The sequence below is a fragment of the Pseudopodoces humilis genome, chromosome 10 (genome assembly GCF_049639895.1).
Source record: "Pseudopodoces humilis isolate 2021_Gansu_Grassland_sample_001 chromosome 10, ASM4963989v1, whole genome shotgun sequence".
Classification (NCBI taxonomy): Eukaryota; Metazoa; Chordata; class Aves; order Passeriformes; family Paridae; genus Pseudopodoces; species Pseudopodoces humilis.
Window position 1 is genome coordinate 5,463,705 of NC_142209.1, and position 13,221 is coordinate 5,476,925.

At 39.0% G+C, this 13,221-nt stretch overlaps 1 protein-coding gene across 3 annotated transcripts in view; it reads right to left on the minus strand.

Annotated features, from left to right (window-relative positions):
* The window catches only part of RO60 (Ro60, Y RNA binding protein), a 16,018-nt gene continuing 2,797 nt past the window's right edge, over positions 1 to 13,221 (minus strand). For 2 of the 3 annotated variants that reach the window (XM_088060335.1, XM_005533503.3), the window contains exons 2-9: positions 7,159 to 7,757; positions 6,259 to 6,479; positions 5,846 to 5,992; positions 4,448 to 4,585; positions 2,653 to 2,769; positions 1,770 to 1,883; positions 1,200 to 1,346; positions 1 to 311 (exon numbers count right to left, since the gene is read on the minus strand). In XM_088060335.1, coding sequence (XP_087916461.1) covers positions 159 to 311; positions 1,200 to 1,346; positions 1,770 to 1,883; positions 2,653 to 2,769; positions 4,448 to 4,585; positions 5,846 to 5,992; positions 6,259 to 6,479; positions 7,159 to 7,738 — 1,617 coding nt within the window. In that variant the 5' untranslated portion in view covers positions 7,739 to 7,757 and the 3' untranslated portion in view covers positions 1 to 158. The remainder of the gene's footprint in view (positions 312 to 1,199; positions 1,347 to 1,769; positions 1,884 to 2,652; positions 2,770 to 4,447; positions 4,586 to 5,845; positions 5,993 to 6,258; positions 6,480 to 7,158; positions 7,758 to 13,221) is intronic. The other variant, XR_015773336.1, reaches the window with a different exon arrangement.

Here is a 13,221-nt window from a genome sequence, read left to right on the forward strand (position 1 = left end):
GCTCTAGTCAGAAATACTTGAAGTGCCACCACCTCCTGTAACATTCTGATATGTATACAATATGCCATAAGCTAATAAAGTATATTTGGCTGGGAGTTCCCAGAGTGAAGTCTGTTGCCAGCAATGGACCCACTGGGAAGAGCAGATGCCTGAAAAACTTAAATCAAATCCAAAGTGAAGTTTCGAATGACATCCAAAGCTCCTGTATCGAAGCCACAGATATCCAACATGCCTCTGTCATCCGTGCCCGCAATCGTAAAACCACGGGAGGTCATTCCACAAACAACCAGCTTAGCAGGAATACCCATTTTCTAGAAGGAGAGAAAAAATATCAGAAAACACATATAGAGTAAAACAGGTTCATATATGCAGTAACTTAAATATGTCAGAGGGCCAAATCTCGCTTGTGTAAGCCACTGTCTTAAGAGCTGTGCTGACAGAAACGAGGAATGCCAGAATGGGAACTGCAGGATGCCTGTCAATACTGGAATGGCAGCTAACCTCAACAAAGGAAACCAAATTAAAGATTTTTGGTACTCATTTCAACTGGGTGGAAACTATGTAATGATAATAAAGTTCATACACTCATGCCTGACAAACTTATTTTTGGTAGTTTAAAAATAGTTTCTTTAAAGCGTAAAGGATTGTTTGCTGAATAAATAAGGGTTTCCAATAGCAATGTGTTTGGAGAAGGTATTTTTCTTTGATCTACTGTAAAATTATGAAGCTATACAACTTAGAGCAGTCCCTTTAAAACACAATGGGCTTTCTTCACAAGATACTGCCACCTCATCCTCTTGACACTTGTCTTCATTACTTCATTGAAACTTTTTGACATCTACTGCAGACATCGAAGTTGAATTTAGCTCTGAGAGTCCATTCTGTAACAACTATAAAAACTTATTCAATCAATTATATACAGGATGTAGAAATTCATACAGTCCCTGACTAACAAAATTTCAGGGACATTGCAGCACACGGTGCAGGGCAGGCAATTAAAATTTCTTTTAGCAATTCTGTGGTTTTAAATATGTAGAATCAGTGCAAATATGTGCACCAATTCTGCCTAACTGCAGTATTTATAAGTTTTTAACAATATGTAAGGATTTAGTGAAGAAAGCCACAACCAGTCCAACCTCCAAAAGAGCTGGTACTTTGTACAGTATTTATTAACCATAAACAGTCAGAAGCATATTTACCTCTCTGTACTCTGTAAGGGCCATTGCAGGAGGAGTACTCCCAGCAAAGGTCTCATTATCAGTAAATACAATGAAGACATCAGCAGGTGTCTGAGTTTTTTGAGCCCATATCATTGGAAGGGAACAATCAGTGGTACCCACAGGAATCTTATAGAGAAAAAAATAAATATACAGGGAACACATTAATACAGAAATTAACAAACCATGGAAAAATTACTTGTGATGCAAGCTTCATGTTTTATCATGTGTTACTACGCAAAAAGGCTTTTTTGTTAAACTTGGTCATTTTATCAAAGTTTGCCCAGGGGTTTTTTGTTTGAATTTTTTTTTAATATTCTTTTCAAGCCAACTCATTGTGACCTAGCACTACCATTCTAAATTGCAGTGTCTAATATCCAGCAAATAAAATAACAACATTTGCTGGGCCTTCTCTAAATAAAATGCAACAAAAAAATCCAATCTTGCACTAGAGAGATACAGATTAAACAAAGAAAAACAGTTTATTACAATGAAGATACAGTGTAACTGCTGAGACTTTTTTTTTTTTTTTTTTTTTTTTTTTTTACATACTTCATACATTTTCACTAAAACTTGAGGCAAGGTCATGTCAGCTGTCACTGGACAAGGGACAATTTCGTGTGAAAAGGCAACAATTTGGGAATCCTTCTCAGTCCGTGCTACAACCTGTGAAAGAGGGAGACAAAAATAATTCAGTTACACTACTCTGAAGTTTCATGTCTCAACTGAGCCATTCCCTACTAACACACAGCATGATATATGCTTTTGTACTTAAGTCACCATGGTTCCTCATAAACAGTAATGGTTCACTCTACACTTCAAATATTCTGTAATATTACTGCAAATAAACACCGCAAAAAAAGCTGAACAACTGCTCTAATTACTGTAACTAAAGATACTTCCATTTTTCTTGTCTCCCTTCTGACATAAAACCTTGACCATTTTTAAGGGCCAACAAAAGTTCAACTCCTCTGCAATAAAAGAATACAGCACAAGAAGCTTTAAAATATTAAACTGAGGGGAAAGTGATTGCAAAAAAAGTCCACATTGATAACTAAATAGACATCTAAGAATCATCCCAATATTTCTTAATCTAATCTGTACTTTTCTATGAATGCTTCTGAAAAAATCAAAATGTGTAAGATAAAGCTGTATTTTTTTTCTTATAGTAAGTCATTTTATTATGGCTAAGATAAGTGAAAATGCTGACCTGATGACTTTGATTTACAACAGAAACCAACTTCTTCAAACTGATGTTTCTGAATATGGTTGCTAGTAGCTTTCAGCAATGAGGCACAAGGTCACACTTTCTGTACCCAAAAAATATTATATGTAAGATTCCTCTTGATTTCTAACCAGGCTTTAGAGCACCTTTGCATCAAAAAAGCAATGCAAGCTGAAAACAGTTATAAATAAAATACACTGAAAGCCTCACCATACACATTACTGCTGCAACTGTGCTGGCATTGAGCACACTGCCCAAGACCTTTTGTGTCATTGATGCACTGACATCAACTGCAATTACAAAGCGTTTTCCTGTTGGTTCCAATGTCTGAAAGAATAAAAGACAAAAATATAACAGGTACACATAATTTATATATTAAATTTCTTCTTCTGTTGCCAAAGTTTCAGAATTGTTACCTACCCCAGGACTAGTTCTTGATAAGATTTCACAAAACACGGAACTCTTAAAAAGCTTAACAAATTGGAGAACTATCATGTGGTAGTTTGACATTAATTGACATTTAGGGAAAGAAGTAAGAACCACCCACGGAAGTGATTTCTTTGAGAGAAGCTGCTGGGAGCTTCCTCTGTACCTGAGACAAGCCAGTAGCTGGTTAGCTCTTAGAACTGACAACATTTTGCACCATTTAGAAATTAGATCCGCCTTTGTGATGATCAAAATTTTAAAAATCACAAGCCTGGGAGCTGGCCCTCTTTGCTTCCAGACCCAGAAGGGGGTGGAGCTGCGCTGAGGCCAGCCCTGCTCCCCCACGGCCTGTGCAAGGGCCAGACTGGACCCCAGCAGCTCCCAGGCAGAGGGACAGAGGCTGCTGACATTTCACTCACACAAACCGGCCTCCCCCCCCCCCCCCCCCCGGTCCAGCCTGCACCAACGACTCCAGGCCACGGCCTCCCCTCCTCTCCACACCCTGCAGTGGCTGCCAGGCCGAGGGAGGCGCCCAGTGCAGCCTGAAATCCAACACCATGACTGTTGTGGCACTGGGCGAGATTTAACCCTTTCACTACACAGCTGAGACCTGCAAACCTCAATCCCCTCTCCAGGGAGAGGAAAGGGAATAATGACATGTAGAAAGACAACATGAAACATCAAGGTCAGTAAAAGAAGAAGTCAAGCCTCAGATGGAAGAGGGATGAGGAGGTGCCGAATGGTGCCGAATGGAGTTAAATTTTTCTTTTGGTATGGCCATGTATATGGACAATGATATACAGAAATATCCCCTTTAATTCATGAGAGTATGGGGGGATAAAAGTATTCAAGCTACAGATCTGAGCAGAGGCATCCACTGATGAAGCCAAGCAGATGTTGGAGTAGCTGTGACCCTATGAGACACTTGAACAGAGAGAGATGAGAGCTGATGAAGACCCTTTGCCCCCAGGGAGAGAAGAAGAAAACCTCTGTTCCCAGAGATGATCACAGAGACAGATGAAGAGAACCTTTGCCTTTGAGTAACTCATCCTTAAAGTATTACCCCATGAGTTCATGGCCCATGGACACACCTCTAGGAGGACTGTGTCATGATGCAGAATTTTTGCCCGGGTGGCTGCTATTCATGGAAATGAAAAGCCACGAGAAAACTGTTTCTTGTGGAGAAGTCTCCATGGCATGACCAGAGAAAACTCTTCTCCTTACAAGAACTGATGAAAGACTATACTAAAGTATATACTAAAGTATAGTTGGTACTGCTTTACTATCCCAGGTTTTGTCTCTATGTGGTGAGCTGGGAAAGGAAAGAGGAAAGGTTAGGGGGAGGAAATGTATTCTGCAGGTTGTATTCTGATATTTCTTATTCTTGTAGTCCTGTTAATAAAGTTTCATTATTCCTTTTAAATTTTAAGCCTGTTTTTCCCTTCTCCTAATCCATATCTCACAGCAAGAGATGAGTAAGTGCCCTGGTGATTTTAGCCAGCACTAAAACCCACCACATTTTTTGGTGCATTGCCCAGAAAACTCAAATTGGTGAACCTAAACCACTACATATTATTACCTTGAAAGCTTCGTAAAATGAGGCATCTAAGGCTTCTAAAATGTCTTCATCAGGACGCCACCAAAGCTTCCCTCTGTGTCCATGTCCAGCTTTATAGGTTTCTAATGCAACCAAAATATGGAAGGGATGTATTCTACCCTACAGACAGAAATCAAAAATAAGGGTATGCAAATTTAATCTCCTTAAAAAAAAGTAACAAACTAAATGTGAAAATAAGTTCCTACTACAAAAAAATCTCAGGTTTTGTATATGGTTGCTTTAAATTTGTTAAATCTAAAGAGTTCATTAAGTTTTTATAGAGGTGTTGGATGAACAGATACTTGTGGGTTACTGCTAATGGAGACCTCACTCCCTCTCAAGAATCCTCTAACACCAAATGGGATGCCGTCACCAGAATACTGGTAAAATTTTGCAGCTCTATGATTGTCTACTGCTATTTTCCATCACAGGCTTACAGTAAGAGAAAGTCCCTGCCCAGCTGAAGAGAAAGGAGCTGAGCAAGGAAAAGAACCAACTTGAAACTAGCTTTATACAAGATACAGTAAGACTGGACAAGAAATTATTTTTGGAACAGAGCATTCATTTTTCTCATGCTATAGAACACTTCAAACAATTTTTTTTTTTTGCTTTCCATATATAAACTTAATTTATACAACCTTATCAACATTTTGTTATCTTTATCTGAAAAAGGTGTTTCAGTCCTTAATCACTGCCAGCATCAAAACTCAGTAAATCTGAATGCCTGTCCATTGTCTATCTTTCATCAAGGTATTGCACCATGATCTTTGCTCTCCCCTCTCCAGTACCTGTGTATGATTAAGGAAGAAACCAGAGAAAAGCAATTGCAGTAGGACGGGGGAAAAAGGACTTTTGTTGTTGTGCTCAGTTCAGCTCTGGTGCTGAAGAATTTAAGTGGCCTGATTTCAATCTTCCCAGCTCACAAAACTGCTGCTCAAGACACTTGTCCTGTCTACCTATGACTAAATCCCTCAAAATTTTATTCTCTCTTTGGGGAACCCTCTTTTCCTTCTTACTTTCCTACCATCTTGACGGACAATAAAACAATCAAAAAAGAGGAAAGTCTCCTTGACCACCTTGTTTTTTCCCTCAGCTGCTATGCTATCTTCTTAACTCACTTAAAAATTAAAAGACTCAGAAGAAATTGATGAACTCAATTCACAAAGTTTGACACAGCCCTCATTTAAGGAAAGATCCAATACCTGCCAATACACCTATTTTATCAGAATGTTTCAGAATGCAGGTGAGGCATCAAATGTGAAATTATAAACACAAGTTTTAAAATAAAGTTGTAGGCATTAAACTGCAGTTTTAAAACAGAATAAACTAAACATAAAAATTAAAATCTACCAAGGCTGGCATTGATTATAAAGTTCTTACCTTTTTTAGCAGCTTCTCATTTCTCAGTTTTTCACACACTATTGCCACTTCTGAACCTTGTGGTTCAAGCACTGAATTTGCTGCCAGCTTTCCTAAATTTCTCAATAATACAGATACAGGCATCTCCTTGAGTAATGCCTTCCAGACCTATGATGAAAGAGAAGGGAAACGCAGAAAGATGAGATTTCCAAAGTACAAGAACTGGCATCTGTACATTAAATAAGTGTACTTTAAAATAAATATACAAATTATATTGAGATCTTAATCATTTTAAATTAACTATTTGGGTAAACAATTTGAAAAACAGTGTAAGGGCTATTTTTTAAAGAAATCTAGACTTAAGAGTCTGAACAGCATTACTCTATGGAGAATTCATACTTCTATGGAGAATTCAACTAAGGAAGTTTACCTACCTCTTTAGATTTCAGATGGTTTGTTAGGAGATGCTCTCTAACTAGACCATATTCCTCTATCAAATGAATAATTTCCAATTCATCTTTTGTGTGTTTTACTTTCTCCACAGCCTCCAGATACTTCAAGAGTTTTTCAGTCTCAGCAGAAACTACTTTCTGTTTATAAGCTTCTTCGACATCTTTCCACCCCTTGGTAATATACTTAGTGACTATTGCAATTCCTGATGAAAAAGAAAACCATTTCTCAAGCAGGATTACCATCTGTATACTGGCATTTATCATTCTATCATGCAAATGAATTAGCAGGTTTTATTCTTAGATGTGCCACACACCTATTGGAAAGGTCAGCCACACACAATTTAGAGCGGCACTTTTAATTACTGTATTAATCTCCTTATAAGTAAGGAGCTTTATGTATTTGCTACATTGCCCAGAGATGCTGTGGATGCCCCATCCCTGGACACGTTCAAGGCCAGGCTGGATGGAGCTCTGAGCAGCCTGGGCTAGTGGAAGGTGTCCCTGCCCATGGCAGAGGGGTTGGCACTGGATCATCATGGTCCCTCCCAACCCAAACCATTCTATTATTCTAAGATTTTAAATCAACAGATCTTCCCACATAACAAAAAAGTGTTATTTCAACGTTTGTAAGCAAGCAGGAAGAAAATTAGAGAGTTCTGTTATTTTATCTTCTGTTGGCATATGGAAGAAGGAACAAACCCTGCTTACCTTGAAGATAAACATGTGTGGTTTTGATATGAACATCCACATTTTTAAGATGCAATTTACAGGATATCCTCACTAAGAATTCATCTACAGTGGCACTTGTGTTTCCAAAATATTTTCATAGTAATCATAAAGGTGTTAATACACAGTATTTTCAGGTAAATAAAAATTTATTACCTTCACTGGCAGGTTTTAGGTGGGACAATCTCAGAAGATCTTTATGAGACCAACCACTTCTTTGCTTATTTTTTGTAACTGCTAAAGCAAGAGCCATGCCATTTTTTCCATTGTACCAATCTGCAACAGCTTTCCTCAAAGCACGGCCCCACATGCCACATTTCATGCCCTCCTTCAGATCTTTTTTAAACTGGATGAAAGTAAAGAGATGGGCTGGTATGCAACACACCTCAGGGACAGCTTTAAATGCTGCTTGCTTTGTTTTAGCATCAGAACACTGTGAGCAAACTGCAAGGGCAAAGAGCAGGGGCTCCTGTTTTGCTGCTCTGCCTTCTTGACTAAATGCTTTTATTTCTTCAACAACTTCGCAGCCTCTGCCCTCTTCAATCAGCCTTAGCAAAGCTTCTGCATTTTCAAAGCCCAGCTTCTGCTCCTTGACATGATAAGTGCTGCCCTCGGACCCAAAGCACAGGAAGTGCTGCAGCCGGGTGGTGTCGGTGAGGTGCCAGCTGGCACCGCTAGCACAGCTGGGCTCTGGCATCTCATTCAGGGACTGCGCTTGGCTCTCCTCTACCTCCATCCTTTAGACTTCCAGGGGTCTGCTGGAAGAATAATACATTTTATTAAGAATTACAGTTGACTACTCTTTTAGCAAAGTAAATACATATTCTCTATAAAACTAGTAATCTTAAGTTTTCTTTCACAAATTTAATCATAGGGTACTCCAAGTGTGCAATAACACATCTCACTTAGGGGAAAAGACACAAAAAATCTGACTTATAACAGCAACTAACTTATTTCTTTAAAACCAACTCAGAAACTACTTAATCCCAATAAGTGTCAGACAAAAACCATCAGGTGTTATTGCCTTTTGCCACTAACATATTACATCACTTTTAGTGTCTTGGGTTGCAATGCAAGATGTAACCAAAAGTATGTATTCTATTACTATCAATTGAAACCAGGTGGGGCAGTTTTCTTTATCTCTTCCACAACCCATCCTCCCCCCAGAGGGATATCTTCTGTTAATGGGCCATTGAGTCTCATTACATGACTGATGAAATTACATCATCCCATTGTGAGATGCTCCACTGAGGGGGAGGAGCCAAGCATCTAAACATGTTTATCTCTGGAGACTCAGAACACCATGGCAGCCTTTCTCCACTGAATTCTCAGAGGCGGGAGACGGGACCCATCTACATCACCACTGGACCTTCAGAGGAAAACTATGCCCTTCTAGGGGATCATTACTTCAACAGAGCCACATCTGTCACTACAGGACAACTGCAGCCATCATTTAACTGGACTGCTACCAACACCCTGGCTAAAAGGGTGTCAGGTTGTATTCTGACTCTCTGAATGGGTTGTTTTTTTGTTGGTTTTCTTTTTTGTACTACTGCAGTTTTATTTTAATTTTCCTAGTAAAGAACTGTTATTCCTATTCCCTTATCTTTGCCTGAGAGCCTCTTGATTTCAAGATTATAATAATTTGTGAGTGTGAGGGGGGTAGTTCACATTATTTCCATTTCAAGGGACATTTCTACCTTCCTTAGCAGACACCTGTCTTTTCAAACCAAGACACTTAGGTAGATTTTTATATTGCATACTAAATGGCTCAAAATCCAGATATTGCACTCCTATTTTGCTTAAGGATTGCTAATACTGACCAACTGAAGAAAAACGAGGATAAATGAAGAACTAAGATACAGAAAAACTGTTTACTTGGAAGACTTTGTGAGAGTTTATATATAGTAGGTTTCAGTGAGGCTTAGACAACAGCTTTTTAACAACTGAGTAGCTAAAGAACAAATCATCTTTGCTACAGGCTCAAATCATCTGCTGTTCCAAGTGAGATCCAAGAAAACAGAGACATAACAGATTCTGTACTGCTTTACATTTGAAGTTAAGCAAAATTGGGCAGGTGAAAATAAATTAGCAGGGTAAGGGTATGAAAATTCCTCATCACCACTACCTCCAAAACATTAGTATCACAACAATAAATTTAGTTTACTCAGTTCTCACCAAACAATAAAATGAGACTAAATAGCACCAAGAGCTCCTACTGAAAACCAAAAAGGCAAAAACCAATAATCTACTCCATCAAACTGCATATAAATCTTAAAATACAGAGACTAAAGTCTGAGAACACAAATGACATTTCCAAGAAATCCATTAAAAATTTTCAAGGATTGCAGGTATCTACTTTTGACTTTTTTTGCCTGTTCAGATAGTGAAGACAAATAAAAGCCATTTTGCTCCACTTAACAGGATAAGCTAGCACAAATGTCACTAATATAGACAGATATTTTTTCCCTTAGTTTCAGTAAGTAACACTCTGACTTACAAACAACTTCCCTACTTGTAGTAGTTTAGATTTGCCAATTTGTGTTTCCCAGCCAATGTACCAAATAATGGGGTGGGTTTTAGCTCTAGCTAGAATCACCACGGTACTTATTTATCTTTTGCTGTGAGATATGGATTAGGAGAAGGGCAAAACAGGCTTAAAACTTAAAAGGAATAAAGAAAGTTTATTAGTAAAACTACAAGAATAAGAAAGAAGAATAAAACTTCCAGAAACTTTTCCTACCTCCACCTAACTTTTTTTCTTTTCCCAGCTGACACTGTAGAGACTGGGATGTTAAAGCAGTACTAACTATACAATAGCCTGTTCAGCAGTCTTTGTAGAGAGGAGTTTTCTCTTGTCATTCCATGGAGAGTTTTCTACAAGAAAAACAGTTTCCTTGTGGCTTTTCGTTTCCATGCTGTCCTGGGGTGACTTTACCTTTAAGATAGCTTTGGGAGCTAGGGAAGTTGAAGCTGCTGGAGGCTGATGGGAGTTTTTTCTTCTGACCAATTATTGGTCATTTTTGAGAATTCGCGGCGGTTTTAACCACTGAGAAGTGAGATCAACTTGTGAACACCACCTTAAGATGTAAAGCCAGGGCTCTCTTGTTCTCTTTGGTTTCCGGCTTCTGACGAGGTAAAAGAACTCCATCTCAGCCTCTTCCCCCCCACCTCCAGGCCGGACAAGGCCGCAAAGGGCGGGGGAAGGGGGGAGAAAGGGAGCCAGCCAGCCTGACTCGGTTTGCAGTTTCTGCTGCTGAACTGAAACCTGACACCATGAACACCTGCAGCTTTCCAAGACTTTAACTCTTTTACTACTTGGATGAGACTTACAGATAACTCCTTTTTCCCAGAGAGAGGGGAAGAGAGAGAGAGAGGGATAATCAACATAAAGAAGACATCATAAAACCATCAAAAACAGTGAAGAAAAGAATTAAGTTTTAGATGGGGAAAAGAGAATAAGGAGATGCTTTAATAAGCTGAAATATTTTTCTGTTAAAGCTATGGAGATGGACAATAGTGTTCTGGAAAAAAATTCCTTTAATTCATGACAGAGTATATTGGGAGGAATGGAGCATTCAAAGTCCGCATTTTGAGCAAAAAGTGGAGTAATTGTGATACAGTGAGGTGCTGGAACAGAGGGGGGAGAAGTAACAGTTGAAGATTTAGGGCCATTGTAGAGGCAAAGAGAAAACTTCTGTTTCCAGAGAGGCTCACAGAGACAAATGAAGAGAACTTTTGCCTTTGAATAACTCATCCTTAAAAATGATATCCCTAGACTCATGGCCCATAACACACCTCAGAGTGATGTGAAATGGGAGGAGAGAACTGATGACAGATTTTTGGGCAGCTGGCATCAGAGAAGTAGAAAGCTATGAAGAAAAATAGTTTTCTTGTGAAAAACTCCATAGATTAGCAGAAAAAAGACTTCTGTTTCTCTACAAAGACTGATGAAAAGACTCTAGCAAGAATTAGGACTGTTTTAAACACCAAAGTTTTTTGTCTCTGTTGTCATGTGAACAAGAGAATGGTTGGGTAGTGGGGGAGAAAAGGGTGTTCTGGAAGTTTTATTCTGGTTTTCTTATTCTTATAGGTTTTGTTAATAAACTTCCTTTATTCCTTTTAAGTTTTAAGCCTGTTTTGCTTTTGTTCTAATCCATATCTCACAGCAAGAAATAAGTAAGTTTTCTAGTGATTTTTTAGTTACTGCTTTAAAACCACGACATTTATTTGGTGCGTTGGTCGGGAAACAAAATTGGCAAATCTAAACCACTACACATGCCTGGCAGCCACCTGGAAAAATTCTGCCAACATGCTTTCTTCCCATTTTCACACCACTCTTGAGTTGTGCTCATGGGCCATGAACTCAAGGGACATTCTTTTAAGGACGAGTTATTCAAAGGCAAAGGTTCTTTTCATTTTCTTCTATGATCATCTTTGGGAACAGAGGTTTTCTCCTTTTCTCCCTGGGGCAAAGGGTCTTCATCAACTCTCAATTCTCTCTGTGTTCAAGCATCTCATGGGATCACAGCTACTTCACCATCTGCTTAGCTTCATTCAAGGGATACTTTTGCTCTGATTTACAGTTTGAATAGTTCATTTTCCCCAATGTTTTTATGAGTTAAAAGAGTTTTTCCGAACATTATTGTCCATCCCTATGGCTCTACTAAAATAATATTTCAGCTTATTAAAGCATCTCCTCATTCTCTTTCTATCTGAGGCTTGACTCTTTTCTTATTGACTTTGATACTTGATGTTGTCTCTTTACATGTTGATCGCTCCTGCTTTCTTCTCTCTGGAGAGGGGATTAAGTCTGCAGGTCTCATTAGGTAGTGAAAGGGTTAAAATCTGGCCTAAACTGAGGCCAGGGATTCATGGTGTTGGATTTCAGCTTGGCAGTGCTGGAAGGCAGCAGATTATTTTCCTGCTGCTTTTTTGGTCTGGAGCCCTCTGTTCGAGTCATGGGGGCGAGATGTCAGCAGCTGTGGCCTGCCCCACCCCAGAGCCGGGGTCCATGGCAGTGCCCAGCCCAGGGTCAGGGAAATCCCTTCAGTCTCCATCCCCTGCCCAGGAGCTGTTGGAGTCTAGCCTCGCCTCCTCCCCCCACCCAGGCCGCAAAGGCCAGGTAGGTGGTGGAATAAGCCAGTCACACTACAGCTCTGATACTTTTCAACGTTGGAAGCAAAGAGACAAGCAGTTCCCAGGTTTGGGTTTAAAAGGTGGTATTCACAAAGGTGATCTTGCTTTTCAGTGGTCCAAAATGCTCTCAGTCTCAAAACTGGCTAGCTATTGGCCTGATCTCAAGCAGAGAAGAAACTCCCAGCAGCCTGTCTCAGAGGAGTCACTTCCATGGATATTTCTCACTTTTTTCTTAAATGCCAACCTACTACACTACTTCTTTGACAGAATTTCCCTTTTCCTGCAAGCAACTAGAAATGCACCTTTCCCCTGTTTTTGCATATCTGCACTAATCTGTGCCCAGAATTAAACAACAATCATCAGTGCTCCCATCACATTCTACAAACTGATAAAATCATAAAAAATAAAAGCCTTATGCTGACATCTGGTTTAAGAAAGCAGGTTTTACTGAAAATTAACTAAGAAATAACTTTCATTGTATTATTTAGAATATCAGTGCTCAGCTAAAATTATATATTCTAACCATGTTTTCTGCCAAACCTATTTAAATACAGATCATGGTTGAACTGACTTTTCCCCTGACATCTGAAGCATGCAAATACACTGAAAATAACAAGAGTGGTATTCCCCATGCATGAATACCATATCAGGACTTTTTCATGTCTAAATACATTTTACTTCAATACAGTTCCATTAGCTCATTTCATTAAACCATCAGTAAAGTTTCATATTAAACACAGAAAATCTAAACAAAAAATCGTGAAATAACAGTAAGCATCCATTTATTTATCAGGAAAAGAAGAGTACATGAAAGATACTGAGAAACACCACTATCCTGGAGGGAAAATAAGATGGGAAGCATAAAGGATCACCCATGGACAACAAGTTCTCCGTGTATATAAAATACTGAGAATTACTTCTTGCTGTAACTTTCATACCCCTACTATAATAAATATTACTACACTGGAATGAAACAAATGGGAAAACTCTTATCCATTAACAATGGATAACTTTTATTTTACTTTTGTATAGACCAGGCTATTCATGGACTTGCAACACTGGAAGGAGGTATATGCCAGC